At 29.1% G+C, this 17,546-nt stretch overlaps 1 protein-coding gene across 1 annotated transcript in view; it reads right to left on the bottom strand.

Moving 5' to 3' along the window:
- Positions 1-6,495: 6,495 nt before the first annotated feature.
- Positions 6,496-17,546, bottom strand: part of LOC143190888 (uncharacterized) — a 161,364-nt gene continuing 150,313 nt past the window's right edge. Inside the window, exons 6-7 of the mRNA XM_076395461.1 lie at positions 14,768-15,032; positions 6,496-8,999 (exon numbers count right to left, since the gene is read on the bottom strand). Coding sequence (XP_076251576.1) covers positions 8,905-8,999; positions 14,768-15,032 — 360 coding nt within the window. The 3' untranslated portion in view covers positions 6,496-8,904. The remainder of the gene's footprint in view (positions 9,000-14,767; positions 15,033-17,546) is intronic.

Here is a 17,546-nt window from a genome sequence, read left to right as displayed (position 1 = left end):
AGGCAGATAAAGTTTTACAGGCGATAAACGAAGGGGTTGCTCCAAGTAACTGCTCTGAACTTTTTCTTTAAAACGATTTAGTTAGGAGTAAGCTATTTAATTAGAAAGTGCTTATGCTCGATGTAAAAAAGTTTGTCAGTTTATAACGAACTGAATTATAACAATGATTAATAAATCCAGGTGAATATTCTCGAAGGATCTGATAAATGTTGATTAAACTACTTAAATGTTGAGTTTATAATAATTAAATAATTCAAGTGCCAAAATACGTAAATAGTGTCGCTTGTGTCGCATGATCTATAGTGTAAGGGGTGAAATATTTGTAGTCAACTAATTTATTAGCGAATTTAGTTGCGTTTTTTTTTTGTATTTTTCGACTTTTTCACGTATAAGAAAAAAGTATTATTTAACTGAAGTCAAAAAAAAATCATATTGCATTGGAAAGAATTAATTTCGTTTTTTTTTAATGTTTTTCAAAAGTCAGTTACCGTTCTTTTTATTGATCAACTATGGCTTTGTTTTCAATCGTATTAGTTATTGTAGGAAATTGAACCAACGTTCTGATTAGGTTCGACCAGTTTCTGATGGACAATCCCACGACCACTCAATCCTACTTGGAGATACAGACTTTTCAACTGTTTATGAAGTGCTTTTGGTTTTCAGTCACGATTTTTTCGCATTCATGAAGTGGCGACATACGATTTCATTTTTAATAAATTACTATAATACTAAAATAGAAAAATTTAGAAAAACATATTAATATAGGTTGTTTTTTAAAATTATTCGATATTCTAACCTAGTCATTGGAGAATAAGTTTAAATATCGTATAATGAATGGAATGTTGATTCGTTCATTTTTCAATCATTTTTGAATTTTTGATTTCAACTCGCAACTTTAATTGTCTTTTTGATTCCGCTTGCACCCTATAAAACCATAGTCACTGCATTTGTTTATCATCACGGGACGTAAAAAATTCAAGATTGTAACGAAATCAGACTGCAACTTAGGCATACCTTACAAGCTAACAAGTGGGAGCTGTGTCAAGTAATTACATTATTCTTCTTTAAATGCTCTAAAATAAGAGTGCGAAAAACCTTTTAAGCCATTAGTTGAAAATTGTGGACAGAAACTTTTACAGGCGATAAATGAAAGGGTTGGCTTTGAGTAACTGCTTGAAAGTTTCCCTTCAAAGCAATTTAGTTAGGGGTCCGCTATTTAATTAGAAGATATTTAATATTAAAGGTCATCTCTATATGAAAAAAAATTCTTATGTTAGATTTTCATTGTATTATTATATATTTTTTCGAAATTGTATTCGTTCACTTATACACACCATTAACATATTTAAGAGCCCATATATAAAACAACTTCTACCTGATTATCAATCAAAATAAATTTACGCATTTGGAATAGTAGTTAGTACGAATTTATATGCTAATATGTGGAGTTGAACTTAAGGGTTTGTTATTAAACATTGCTGGTTATGTAGATCATAATTAGGGACGCATATGAATATGAAAGAGTAAACAGAATGTTGGGTTCTATTTGCTGTTGTATTATACAAGTTTGGAAGCAGGTACGAGATCTAATAATTTATATAATTTAGTCGTATTTGTAGTACAGCACAATATTGTATTATAAAAAGTAACTTCAATCAAAGAAAATTATAGATGTGGCGATAAAAAGTTCGGTCTATATAAATAATATAAAGAATCAATATAATTGAATCAATGAATATAATATAATATAATCATTAGTTGATGAATAAATTTAATTGTTCAAGTTCAATAAATAGCTACGGATGTAATAATGTAACTTATGATAGTTAAAGTAAGAGATTGAATGTCTTTCTTAGTGTTTATAAAGTTCTGAGTGGTTAAATTTGAATTTACACTCATTTGGAATATAATATGATTGCTGGTTATATTAAAATTGTTTGGTATTTTTATCTGTACCATAGATGCAATTATCGATTACTGTCCTACATTATAGTACATTAAGTAAATCAAAAGTGTATGTGTTTATTAATTTAAAAATTAGCAGTCGATAAGATTCTGGGGAATCAACTATTGGCAATGCACCATATGCACTTCAATATTTTATGGCCGGAAATATCTCCGGTGTCGCTAAGAATTACTGTTGTGTGTTAACGTTTGGGTTTTTGCAGTTTGCATCACATACGGTACCCAATATTTTATGTTGAAGTTGTTCGAAATGGAATTTTCATTTAATTGATGAGATAGACAATTTCCCTGAGTAACTGATCAACTCACTGATACCAAATGAAAATTGTTAAAAAAAAAAAGAAATTTTGGCTTTGAATTCGTAATTGCGCTATAGTAGATTTTCAATACAGCAATTAATTCGAATTCCAGCAAAACAACCACGCGTTGAACAACGCCCTTGGCTCATCTATTTCTGCTAAAAGTATCACAGTTCGAGATGGAAAGAGGACTAAGGTAATATTTCTTAACCTAATCTGATGTGGCTGAAGCTGTAATTATTAACTGTTAAAAATAATGCAATTCAATATATCATCAAAGTATTCATACTTCATTATATTACATTTCTGTTCTAGTTTCCATATTTCAACTGTCGATTCTACAAGTCGCTACTTGTTTGTTCTATTGTATATATGCAGAGAAAATAGTTTTAGGGTATGTTAAACACGTTATGCATTTTTCATTATCAATGTGATAAGAATATATGATTATGTAATACGATCAAGACTATCCGGCTGCTTCTTTTTATATTTTTTTAAATCTATTTTTCTAACAATCTGAATGGTTGGTTAGTTTTTATCGCCCTTCGAGCAGTCGCGCTTTATTTCCTTTAGTAAATCTTTTTTTTTAAGTAAATTGATATTAATTAAGAATTGTTAATATACATATGGAAAAGGTAATTTCCGGAAAATACCCTTTTAGAATGTCTTTTTGGTTGAAGCCGTTTGGATGAATTCGAGCCTTTGTTTCACAATAATTAAATAAAGATAAGGCGGCGAAAATTCACCGGAAAGTTCTTTTATTTTTTATTTTTAAAGGATTGCGAGAGTTGGATATAAAAGTTCCGGCGTAATAAAACCGGGCAAAATAAGAATCGTTATAAATGTACTGGGAGGATCTAATTCGGTTTCATTTAAACTTAGGGGAGTAATTTCTCACGCTTTAACCGACTGTCAAAAAATGATAATACTAAGTAATTATATTTTAATATTATATAAAGTTTTAATACATTAAGAGTTGACATTATTTACTATAATTTATATTGCTTTTTTTAACTTTTTTCAATTTTGCTGTTTATTTATTAAGGTTCATAAGCTTGACGCTCTTTTTGATTTAAGCATAGTTCAGGAAAACCCTAACAGTTCAAGATGTTGATAGCTCTGTTCAGCCTAGCTTCAATCAATACTTTCTATATTTTTAATTGCTATATTCAATCAATTTTTTGTTATCGGTGGAAATTTTACATTAATATCCTGTCTCACGAATAACCTGGAGGTGTGTAAATTAGCTGGGCATTGTAATTGATTTCTAGATAATAAATTGCTTAACAACAATAAAAAGTTTAGTAATTTCAGGTTAAGAAGAACTAATGTGATAAAGAATGGATTTATTAATTCTAATTTTTGTAATACAAGATAGATGAAATTTTTGTTTAATTGTAGTTAAAATGGATTACAAATTTAGTACATGTATAACTGTATAAGGAGGATTTTATTAAATATTATAAAAAAATAATTTAATACATATTAATATTTTTGTGTTTCCAAATATACTATATTGCTTGCCTGGAATTTGAATAAATTAATATTACAGCATTCTATATGCTCCATATAATACTGAAAGATTTCTTATGAAAACACCCTTCTTTTCCAGTTCCTTTGCACATAAAAGTGTCCTAAAACGTTTTAGAGATATACGGAAAAGAAATTTTATTTTGTTTCCATGTTTGAAAAGAACGTTGTTCAAAGAGAACCTCTTTATAAAAAGCCCATTATAAAATATGATGTTCATAAAATGATAAGGATGATATAAAGTTCAGGAGCACAAACATTTTATTATTAAACGTTGCGTTACACGTATTCGGAAAATAATAATTTTTTAGGTATATTAAATTATTTTTTTAAGTACTTAGGAATTTGTTATTTTATCAGTCTCTTGTTTTTTTTTTGAATCTGAGTTAATATAACTTTTGGTACGTATTTTATTATATTCACTTGAATTTGTGGCAGGTACCGATATATACCCTTTAAAGGTCGCAAGTGGTAAATGAGCGCGTGTTCCGTTTATAAACTTTGTTTCTAATTACAAGTTAGCGAATCTACTGTTAACATAGATGCTTGAAATTAATAATTGCGTCAGTTTCAAAAAAAAAAAAAAAAACTAAAATATCTTATAGTTTAATATAAAAGCTGTCTATAATGTGTTAATATTGATACTAAATTTATACAGATTTTTTTGCTATGCTCGTTGAACTCTTGCCTCAGGTTTGTAGTGTATTATCGAATTTTTGAGACGTTATTTCCTAACAATATGTATTTTGTATTGACTGCTGAAGTAAGAGCGAGTTGTCTGAATGGACAGATATTGAAGAATATCTGTCCATAAACAAAAAATGTATAAGTTAGGTTAGAGTTTTACAGTTTAACAGTTAAGTATATATTGTTTATAAGATGGTATAACATTTTCACTTGCAAATGCACTTAAAAAAAGAACTACTGGCAGTTTTGTATATAGTTACACTTACACTTTTACCGTATCGTGCACAATTACACAAATAATTTTCGGCTATTTGGAGAGTCAAGTTCAGTGGATGTTTTAAAGCTATCTAGCTTCTTGAAGACTTATCTTACACCTAAGTCAATGTGGATTGAAATATTTTGACGGAAAACCAAAACCAACCAATCTTGACATCTGTTTTCCTATGAAGTTTTGATTTGTATCAGACGAAGTATTCTTGTATTAATCAAGTCTGAATCAGTTCATACGTCATTTCATAATAATTATGGATTGGTTTACATAGTTTCAGTATCAGTTCAATATTCAATTTAGATTCGGTAGTAACTTAACGATAATATAATATAAAATATACCCACAAATAATTAAATTATTTTTATAATCTATAACAATTTAGATAGATTGATATTTGATGTGCGATGATTCCAAATAGAAATCCTTGAGAAGGAAATTGATTATTAAAGTTAAAAAGTAACCTATTTGTAACTTTTTTTGTTATATAGGGATATATTTTACAAAAAGTGCTTTAATGTTATTTTGATAAATATTAATTGAGTTATTAAAATATGAATTGTATTTATTATTTTAGTTAGTAGATTAAGTTAAATACATGATACACATATTTACTTACCTATAATTTAAGTTGAGAGTTAAGAATTTGAGAAAAGAATAACATTCTTACGTAGATCAATTAACTATACAACTACCTTAATTAATTAATTGCCGTATTTCGATATATGTTGGAGTAAAATTTTGATAATAAGAGTAGAACTCTGTCCCTAAGACATGAATGACTTCCTTGCAAGATTAGAAGGATTAACTAGCCTGAGTGAAAGGTTGTCATCAACAATATTTCATTCAAAGTTTTGTTTGGGTTTGCAATTTAATTCGTCAGTATTTGGTTACATATATCACATACTAATTATTATTATTTTTAGATTAGATTAGAAATTACTTTTGTAATGCTAAGACTCAACATAATTCTGAAAACTATTCCATTAAGTTTTTATGCATCAACATTTACACAAAAATAATTTACAATATTTCTATACAAGATAAAGCTCTTGAAGGAGAAATTAAAATCTTAAATATATTGCATAACAGACATAATTATGCATTCTAATATGTAATATCCGATATGCGGTTTCTCAACATAATATTACATAATCAAATTTCTGCACAAGTTGTTTATTAACGTTCCTATAAAAAGCAAGATATGTGAAAAATGCGCCTCAGCCACCATACCTATAAAATTGGCAATTTGTTTTTGATAAAACCATGTTGATGTAAGTATTTACTATTTTTATAATGTTTTAAGAGCCTAATAAATGAGATGGAAGTTTAATTAATTGTACAGGAAGTTATTTCATTTTATGTTATATTGTGTTATATTTCCAGCAATACCTATATTTGGTTCATGTAAAACTGGCAAAATATTAGCAGGTGTTGTGTGTAACATTCAATTTCCAAGATTCTTTAGTTACTATTTTCTTGATATTGAAGCGAATATGTATGTGTATTTCCCAAAAATTATGGTAATATTGCTCATAAAATATATATCTTAAATATCAACCAAGAATAATAGTAAGAGTTTTGCTAATATAAGGGCGTGTTATAGATTTCTAAGTTTAATGCTAGATCATATTTCAATTAGTACTTACCAAATGTAGACAAACGACGGAAGAAATATTAACGACATGTTAATACTTACCTATTTTAAATATCATGAAAAAGGAATGTGGTAAATAAATAATCAACTAAAAACAATAAAATTCTATTGGTAAATGTTAAAATATGTTTACAAAAAAGTGCAGTTGGATTGTTCTGACAAATGTTAATAATATATAGTGCTAAAATGGACAAAGGATTTCATTCTAGAAATGGTTATATCATATATTGAAACGGTAACATATAGTCGAGTCAAAATAGGTTTACATAATTTTAAGTTAAATATACGTCTTCCCAGAAATCGCCAAACAAACGTCAGTTAATATTAATTGTTTACAACAGGAATGCTTAGGAGTACTTCGAAGCAAATCAAACGTTTCTATTATACTAGCCTTATACGTCTAAAATATTTTCTTGTCTTGAAATAGCCTATCTAATCGGGGTTATATATACATATATACATCTATCACATTTTTAAACCTAACACCTATTTTTATACAATAATTCTGTTAACGATACACTTACGTACTTGGATTAAGTAGTAATATATGTTGTCATTATAAGTAATTGTTAATATTTATTGCCAAACTTTACAAAAATTTTAACCTAAATTAATGTATAGTGTTTATCCATCTAGTTCGTATGTTAAAATATTTAAATGCAAACATTTATTTTCAGCGCATATTTCACTATTATTTTATGATTCAATAAATTTGGGGTACGTTCTTATAGTAGGAAATCTTGTCTAAACTTTAAGCTTCATATAGATATTTTCTTGATATATTTTTAAGCGAATTTTTAGCTTTATTTCTTCTATAATAGTTTGGTTTTAAGCGTTGTATTATATGTCTATTTTTTGATGTATAATAAAAGTCTGATATTCGTTAACGAAAATAGATTGATTTTTCAGAATTGTAATAAAACATATAGTGCAATGAGGAATGCATAATGATTATATTATTATAAATAGAAATTATTTTAAGCAAGTAATCAAAAATAATTTCTATGAATATTTTTCTTTTCAAATAACTTATATGTAAAAAATTATACCTATTAGTATGCTGATATATAACTGTAATTATTTGAAGATCTTATATAGGCCAACTTTTAACTATTTTAAATCATGGATTAGTACTTTCGTTCGCGAAAGTGGTAGCTAGAAAGTTTTGTTAGCTTGTAGAAGCAAACCCAAAAACCTTATGTTTGAATATTTAAATTATCTAAGTAGTTATTAGTAAATTATTGCTTATTGAAAATATAAAGGTAAATGCTATTTAAAACCTCAGTGATTGAATATTATTATTTCTAGTTTTAATATAATATTACAATGCCTTGGAATTGACGTAGAAACTGTGTTACAAAAAGTCATCACCAAATTTCAACAAATTTTTACTAGTATTTTATCAAAAAAGGTTTTCGTCATTATTTTTTCAATCATAATTGACTTTAAGACAGTTAATCTGACAAGAGGTATAACTTTAAGACTAATAAAATAGTGCTATTGAAATGTGTTTCAGTGCTATTTTATGGAAGCCTTCTATAAGTGTGTATGGAAGATAGCTGGCAACTCCTGAAATTATCACTTACAAAATTTTCTTAATCAAGTTATTTCAAGATATTTAAGCTAATATGATTTAATGAGCTTTAAAGTCAATTTCTCAAAGATTTAGCAAATTGTATAAAGCATAGGAATTTATTTAGTTTAAAAGGTTTATAGAAAATTCGGCTTGTGCGTGAAAGCTTTTTCTACAATTTTACTAAATTTAATTATAATTTTAACATTTTTCGTTTCGAATATTTCTGTAATATATTTGGTTAGTTCGTAACAAATTATTTATACCAAAGTAATTTAACTTTTGAACATAATTTTTTAATGAATCAATACAAATAATTTAATAGTCTCTGTGTTTTAATATAATATTATTAGTATTAACATGGAAACATGGAAACTTAAATATTTTCTGTATATATATATATATATATATATTAATAAAATGACTAATATTAATTAATTTAAAATTTGATTTAAAAAATATCGCCCAGAAATCTGTAGTATCCAACAAATTATTTCTGTTAACTTATGCAAATTAATTTAATTAAAATTGCGTTTTATCGTTAAATATAGCAACATTTTTAAGACCATTTTTAACTTGCACTTAATACAAGCGGAGCTCGTTAAATTTTCTGAAAGCTTCGGGTTTGCCCTTTAACTTACCTCGAAAGAGATTATAAGGTTTCCGGCAGCGGGGATTTGAAATTTAGCATTAAAAGCGAGTTGCCGCCGTTAAGTAATTTTGTTTAATGTCTGGGATGGGCTAGTGCCGTGTCGTTTTTTCTCAATTTGAATATCAAAAATCGAGTTGAAAGAGCTAGAACGGGAGACGTATGTGAAACATGCGCTGTTTTATAACTTTAAGTATACAATAGACACATTTAACAAACTTCCGCGCATTTAAACCGTTCGTTTCCTGGTTAATCACTTAATGAAACGCTTTCAAGTCATCGCAACACTAATTTCAAAATGGACAACATCAAACACGTGAATAAATTTACGTTCGAAATGCTGGCCATCCATCTAGCGTGGTTTCCATTATCTGAAACAAAATAAAGCCATCATTAGTTATGCAAGAAAACATAATTCTAAACGTAATATAATTAACTTTTTACTCATTAAATATAATAAGTAACTAGTAAGATAACTAACTAAACTTTTATGCAAGATTTAGCTTTATTCATCTAAATAATTTTCATTAAAGTCATAAATTCTGTCTAGGGCTCTTTATTTTTTAAAAAAACGGCTTATTTTCTCAGTTATAAACAATAGACTCCATCTGCCATGAAAACGCCGTTTATTTTAGAGCAAATACCAGGCCTATAAATTAAATTTAAAGAATTTACAACAGATGATGCTAATGTCTATTAAATCGCATTGGGTACATTTGTAACCAACTTCATGTTAAAGCCTTACTGACAGGCTCTATTTTTCAGTATATGCCATTTTGTCGAGATGTGAATAAAATTTTTTGTATATGTGATTTATTTTAGTGTTTTGAAAATGTCTGAATTTGTACCGATTAAATCGCATTTGCGACAAATTTGATCTCTTTACTTCAATTTGTAGCAAAATGTGGCTGAAGGTCATCGAAGCTTATGACAACGATGTTCCATTAATTTCAATAAACCGTGAATACTAGTTTGGAAGTTCCAAGGTGACGATTTTAATACCAAAGACAAAAAATGCTTCGAATAGCCAAAAAAAAATATGATAAGGATTTGAATACACTACTCGATGAAAATCCATGTGAAAAGCAAGAAAAATATGCAGAATTCTTGGGAATCCATGAATCAATTTCCAACTGCTTGAGGAACATGGGAATGATTAAATTCGTTCGCATCGTGAAGTGACAATATCGGAAGGGCATTTTTTATCATATTGTTACTGGTTGTGAAAAGTGTATCTATTACGATAATTTACATGCAAACAATAAGGCATCAACGACAAAGTCGAGTATCTATAGCTTCAAGGTAATGCTTTGTATTTGATGGGATCAGCTTGGTGTGGTAGACTATGAGCAGCTAAAATCTAATGAAACTATCAATAGAGATCTCTATCGACTAGAATTGATGCGTTTGATCCGAACATTGCGCGAAAAATGGCCGTTATATTATGCCGTTAATGTTATTTTTCAGAATGACAACACCGGACCACATGTTGCAAAACCGGTGAAAACATACTTAGAAAGTGCTAGCCCACCCTCCGTATTCTCTAGACCATGATTCTTCTGATTACTGGGTGTTTCGACAGATGGATTGTGACCTACCTGAGCACTTCACTTCATACCAAAAAATGGATAGATATATGGGTAGGCTTAAACAGAGGACAATACAATACTACAATGATAATACTTTGAGTAAAATACATCGTACCGATTTTTCACAATAAAGCATTATATGAATTAAATTAAATAATAACCAATTCATTTAAAAAGTAACTTCGAAAACTATATATAGATTGTATTAAATAACGTTTTCATTATAGAAAACAATTGTTCCTGAATGAAAGTTTGCGTACGGCCGACAACGAGTAGTGTTAAATTGACAAACACCAATAAGCGCTATCCATTATTCAATAAACAAACAGCTGTCGGTGCACAGCACATTTACTAAATTGTTCTGCTCAGTTAAGTTACCATTGATTTAAGTGGAGAGTTCTCCTAAAATAGGTATTGTCTATAAACTGTATCACAACTAAAAATAATAAATCAAATGTTGCTGGCGAAACTATATATATAGGCTTATATATTATGCAGTTGTTATATTATCCTAACAGTTTATATATTCATGCTGTTATGTAAAACTGTTGTTATTTCTGTAAAATTTAGGCATAGTAGAAATAAAAAATCCGATACGATATTTAATTTTGAGATGCTGCAAAACATCATTGTTTTCATTAAAGTTTCTAAAGTTTAAGTACAGTAATGAAGCTGTAACTTTAGCTGAGATATTTTGATTAACAAATTAGAGTTTGTTAAAATCTGTAACAATGTAGAAGCACGCACATTTCTTTAAATAATTAATTAATAATTAAATAATAATTAATTAGTTATAATTAATTAATTTTCGTTTCTTTAAAATTTAAAGTTTCTCAGATTACGTTATAAAGTAATGATTTACTAAGAAGTTTTAATAAAATTTATTTTTTAAACTTCTTACTGATAACCCAACAGTGGATGAGTTAATAAAAATAATAAAATCATTAACGTATAATAAAACCACTGATATTCATTTCAAACAAAAACAAAACTTAAAAAAAACATATTAACAAAAAGAGAAAGTTGGAGCATAGGGGGAGACAAATTAAAGGATTGAAGAATATACTAAGGAAAGTGAAGAACGAAAACCACCGGGTCAAAATAAGATTCTATCATAAATGTTGAAAAAAATAGGTCGGAAGGCTATTGAATTATTTGTGAAAATATACTATAGAGTATCGAAAGAGGAACGATTCTCACCAAATTGCAGGACTTATAGTTTCGATACATAGAAAAGAAGATATAAGAGACCGTAAAATAGTATATAAAAAAGTGGAGAAAATGTCGGTAGGGACATTTGCAGATGAGATAATAACAACAACTGAAAGGCCAGAATACTTACAGAAAATCTAAAGAAAGAAAAACTAAATAGAATACTAGAAATATATGGAATGATAACAGGAAATGTCTTGGTGATAAAAATATTCAAAGTATAGATTAATCCCAAATACCATAACCAGTTAAAAGCTTGTAAGACGTCTAGGAATATTGCAGGGCAGTATTTAGTTTCCTCAAACGCCGTTTCAACGGCCGCTGTAACTCTATGCACTTGGTCAATTGTCGAGTAATGATTTCGAAATCCAAACTGGAAATCTGGCATTTCTATAAATGGTTTAATACGTTTTAACAGTCGTTTCTCTAATAGTTTGGATATCGCAGGTAGAAGCGAAATAGGTCTTTAAGATCCAACTTGTTCTGTCGATTTGTTAGGTTTTTTAAGCATAATTATTCGAGCAAACTTAATAGATTTCGAAGAAATTTGAAAAATAACGAGAAGCGGTCTACGATAAAATTGCACCGTCTATAGAAAAAACTCGAACACTCGAAATGTTCCGTCATCCATCTGGCGCGGTTTCCATGCTCTAAAACAAAAGTTCCGTTTAGAGAGACAACAAATTCGTGTGCGCACTTTCAAAAATAAATACCCCCTTTAGTGCTTTTGCTGACAAATAAAGTTACAGTTATTTTTATTGTTTCAGCTGGCAGAGAACAAGAGAGGAGGAGATCGTAAACTTTTATAAGGGACTTTCCGAAGGAGATGGCTTGTATCTGTTTGATGCTGACGGAACTCAAGTGAAACTCAATAAGTTGTGTTTCGCACGGTGCTCTTGTGGACTTTGTGGATTATTTAATATCAATGGGTCTCGCGTAAAGTGGTTTCCGGATTCTCTTTCCGTTATTTTTATTCAAACGCTTGATGTACGAACGTGATATTAAATACCATTTTATTTCTGAAACGATTTATTTTTAGAAAAGATTACTATAACTTATTTATTAATTGTAACCGTATTGTGTTTTATAGGAATGATGATAACAATATGTTGTATGCTTTACAAAATAACTCTTTTTAAAATTATTCTTATTATATGCTTGTCCATTTCTAAATAAGCGATAAGTGTATTTATTTGAAGTATTGTCCAATTGAATCTATACGTTTTGCCCATCTCTCAGGAAATTTATTTTTTATTTTTTAATTTCCTCGAAATCGGCGAAGTGTTATTCTACAAACGTCGAATTGAGCCAGGTCTATAGAGTAATACAGCTGTGTAACAACTTTCCATTCAAGCGATTTCAAGGTAGGCCCATTTAGGTCCATTATACATTCTATTCTGTTCGCACATTTGATAATCACTGTCATTAATATTGCCCATTTCCGAAAATAAATATTTTTTAATAGATAGATCTATTAAACGATCTTCGGACGTTGAATTTATGACAAAGGTTTTGATGCGATTTGGTGTTGAGAAACACCATTCTTCAGTCTCTGATGCTGTCATGGGAGTTGTTACCACGACTTCTAATCATTGTCTAGCGAGTTGAGATTTTGCAGCAACATTTGTTTTTTCTCCCGATATGATCGCCAAATAAAAAATTATGAATTTCCTCAATTATTTCTTCGTGCAAAAATTTAAGCATACACGGTAACAGATCGTTCTGTATTTCTTTGGAGGTGCCTTTAAGTACTGAAGCATTCTTTAGGTGCTCACTCAGTTCACATTGAATTCTAGGAAACATGGCTTCCATCATGTCCCCGAGGAGCCAATTCAAACGCTCCATAAAACTTAATGCAATTTATAATTTTTGATAAAACATACCTATTCCTTGACAAGTGTTCAGTATGCTTCTGTATATTTATCCAATACGCAGAATCTAATTGAGCATTAATAAAAGGTGAAGTTGAGTAATGCGAACTTCATATAATTATAAAGATGGATTTTAGAGTTCATGTCTTTATATTTTTAAACTTAAGTGTTAAACTCATATTTCTGTCCACGTTCCGACGCCACTAAAAAGTAAGCAGGAAAAACAGTACAACGTATTTTTTGTTATATCCAAAAATCCATTAATTTTTAAAATAAATATCTTTGTTAAATTTACGGGTGTGACTTTTTCCTCTACTTGTATCAGGTTTCTCAATAATAATATCTGGTAATGGTCTACCTTTTTCTTTAAATTCCAACTTCTCTTTGTAAGCATATTTAAAAAAATTCCTTACAATTAAATTAAAGACCACTTCCATAGTCACAGTTATTAATATTTTTATTATTAACCGGCCGTATGTTGCGTAAAATTCCAATGCAGATAACCGATATCACATACGGGCCATACGGCCATACTTAAATATCGGCCTTGTTTTAGACCATTTTGCCGGATAGGGGAGTAGTGGAGTGTCGCGCGGTTATTTGAAGGAGCTCGCAGAGCACCACCGTGTGGCCCAGACAAATAATAGCAATAGCGATACATACAATTATATGCGATACATTGCAGTTTTTTATCATTTGTTACAATAAGAATTAAGCTTGTGGGATTTGCTTTTTGGTAAGCAATAGAAAATATTTTAGTATTTTAGTGAAGTTATATAATTGATTTTTTTGGGAGCTTTTTCTTTGGGGCTCTGCAGCACTCAGTGCTTATGCACTAGCCACCACTGCTGTATAATATGACGCATTGTTATACTGCACTTTGCAACTGATTTGCGACTTCTCCATTTGGTAACCATAATTTTGTTCACGTAAAATTTGCGAAATAAACCTATTTTTATCACCTGTTGTTATTCGATGAAGCAATGACTTATTTTTAGTGCTCTGAATATTATTTTACAATATAATTTCATGTTGCACCCATCTTTTGTATCTCTCCCATCGCATTTAATAGGTAATTATATAGGTAATTAATATAAGGGAAATTATATAGGTCAAAATATAAGCTGCAAGTGCATAATTAATATAAAATATTTTCAGGTAAATATAAATCTATAACGCTTTTATTTTGGTGGAACCTAACTTGAAGATTCTGCAGTAAGGTGCGATTTTGAGGTTAATGACAGTAGAATAAATTGACATATTTATCAAAATGTAGCACTATAACATAGCATACTTATAATTGTGAAACCTGCTACAAATATCGAAAAGTAGTACTCATAAACATATTATGTGCCGTTTTTGTCAAAGGGACAAGGTCCCTCGAGAATTAATTGAACAAGCTAATGGACAACTAGTAAATTAAATTAACGGGCATAAAAAAACATATAGTATTTCTTTCACACTTACCGAATATAGGATCCAATTGACTCTGAGATAATGTAGAACCAAGTACTTGAGCCAGTTTTGGTGAGTCGTCCCGAATGAAGTTTTCAACGCTTTTGTTCCACAAATTGTAGATCGTTGCATCGCATCGGATCGTCATCACTCCCTGTATAAAATGAGATTTGTTGGTCAGAATTTCTATTTTCGATCTTGCCGATTTCAATTCCAAGGTAGAGTCCTTTTCGATCCTTAGAGGATAGATTGTGATAAAATCATTATTATCCAGCACCTGTAAGAAAAAGGATATGTTAATTCAAAAATTAAAAGTGCTAATTTAAACGAAATACACATTTTATACTTGTTTTATCAGATTTTATTGTTAAGCGTTGTTACTTTCTTTCAAGTAAGTTCAATTTCAACAAAAAAAATCTATAAAGCCTCCCCGTAATTAGCAATTCAAATAAGTTTAAAGAGGTTGACAAGATTCTTATCGCCCAGTAATTATCTGTGAGTTTAGAGTTTCGCTTTCCTTAAACACCATAAATTCTTTAAATAAAAGAATTGCCTATTAAAAGTTCTTTTGTTTTAAATAAAAGCATCGAGGGTAATAAAAGGAAGCAATTTAAAATATATAGGTATACTAAATTAATAATACAGAAAAAGAAACCAAGATTTTGCAATTAATATATTGATAAATGATCTCTCAGGCACATTGTTCAATATTTAGAATAAAATGCAAGAGAAATATCCTAATGTCACTAATTGCGCAATTGGTAGTATTGTATGTATTGGCATGTGCTGATGATTTAGTCATAATAGCTGAATAAAGATACGTATTATAAAATATACGAGTGGAAAAATAAATAAAGCAAAGTTAACATATAAAAATTCATAATTTAAAAAACACTGCTATTTCTACCGGCACCAATATTGAAAGACAAGCTGATATAAATAATATAAAACAAATAATAAACTTTGAAATGAGTCAAAGTATAAAGTGTTTCAGTTCCGGGTAATAAAGCATTAAAATATTATCTTTCTTGTAATTCAGTAATTAAATTTATGGCTTTGGCAGTAAAATATAAAAAGCAAAAATATATCGCTACTCAAAGCTAATAAAAGTTTGAAATTTATTTAACAAAATAAAATGTTTTATTGCCATTTTAAAATTTGCCTCGTTAAGGTTTCGGCGTTGTTTCATATTTTTGTCGTAAATGTTGATTGAGTTGAATTATCTCTTTTATATTGAATATTTTTTTCCGCAATTATATCCTTCTTGTTGATATAAAGTAAGTTAACTTAAATTAATGTATTGATTGGTTTTTTACGTACAGTGAAATATTGTGTTCGCTGTTCTAAGAAATACTCGTTAATGTCATACAATTAAACGGGCAACTCTACTTGCAAAAATCTCCTTGACGAAATTGACGCTATCAGTGCTATACAGAAATGTAGAAACTAATCACCAATCATATCTGGAAACATATCATCAACTGTATATATATATATATATATATATATATATATATATATATATATATATATATGTATACAGATACAGATACAAATACAGAATGAAGAGGTGGTCGCCGAAACTGAGGTCTATTTTGAAGCAAAGGACAAATCGTACTACAAAAATGGTATCTCCTTGAGGAAATTAACGCTATCAGTACTATACAGAAATGTAGAAACTAATCACCAATTATATCTGGAAACATATCATCAACTGAATATATATATATATATATATATATATATATATATATGTATACAGATACACATACAAATACAGAATGAAGAGGTGGTCGCCGAAACTGAGGTCTATTTTGAAGCAAAGGACAAATCGTACTACAAAAATGGTATCTCCTTGAGGAAATTAACGCTATCAGTACTATACAGAAATGTAGAAACTAATCACCAATTATATCTGGAAACATATCATCAACTGTATATATATATATATATATATATATATATATATATATATATATATATATATGTATACAGATACAGATACAAATACAGAATGAAGAGGTGGTCGCCGAAACTGAGGTCTATTTTGAAGCAAAGGACAAATCGTACTACAAAAATGGTATCTCCTTGAGGAAATTGACGCTATCAGTGCTATACAGAAATGTAGAAACTAATCACCAATCATATCTGGAAACATATCATCAACTGAATATATATATATATATATATATATATATATATATATATATATATGTATACAGATACAGATACAAATACAGAATGAAGAGGTGGTCGCCGAAACTGAGGTCTATTTTGAAGCAAAGGACAAATCGTACTACAAAAATGGTATCTCCTTGAGGAAATTGACGCTATCAGTGCTATACAGAAATGTAGAAACTAATCACCAATCATATCTGGAAACATATCATCAACTGTATATATATATATATATATATATATATGTATACAGATACAGATACAAATACAGAATGAAGAGGTGGTCGCCGAAACTGAGGTCTATTTTGAAGCAAAGGACAAATCGTACTACAAAAATGGTATCTCCTTGAGGAAATTAACGCTATCAGTACTATACAGAAATGTAGAAACTAATCACCAATTATATCTGGAAACATATCATCAACTGTATATATATATATATATATATATATATATATATATATATATATATATATATATATATGTATACAGATACAGATACAAATACAGAATGAAGAGGTGGTCGGCGAAACTGATGTCTATTTTGAAGCAAAGGACAAATCGTACTACAAAAATGGTATCTTCTTGAGGAAATTGACGCTATCAGTGCTAT

The sequence above is a fragment of the Rhynchophorus ferrugineus genome, unplaced genomic scaffold, assembly GCF_030347505.1.
Source record: "Rhynchophorus ferrugineus isolate W39M unplaced genomic scaffold, kcgeb_rfMv2 rfM2, whole genome shotgun sequence".
NCBI lineage: Eukaryota > Metazoa > Arthropoda > Insecta > Coleoptera > Curculionidae > Rhynchophorus > Rhynchophorus ferrugineus.
This window is presented reverse-complemented; position numbering and strand designations above follow the sequence as displayed.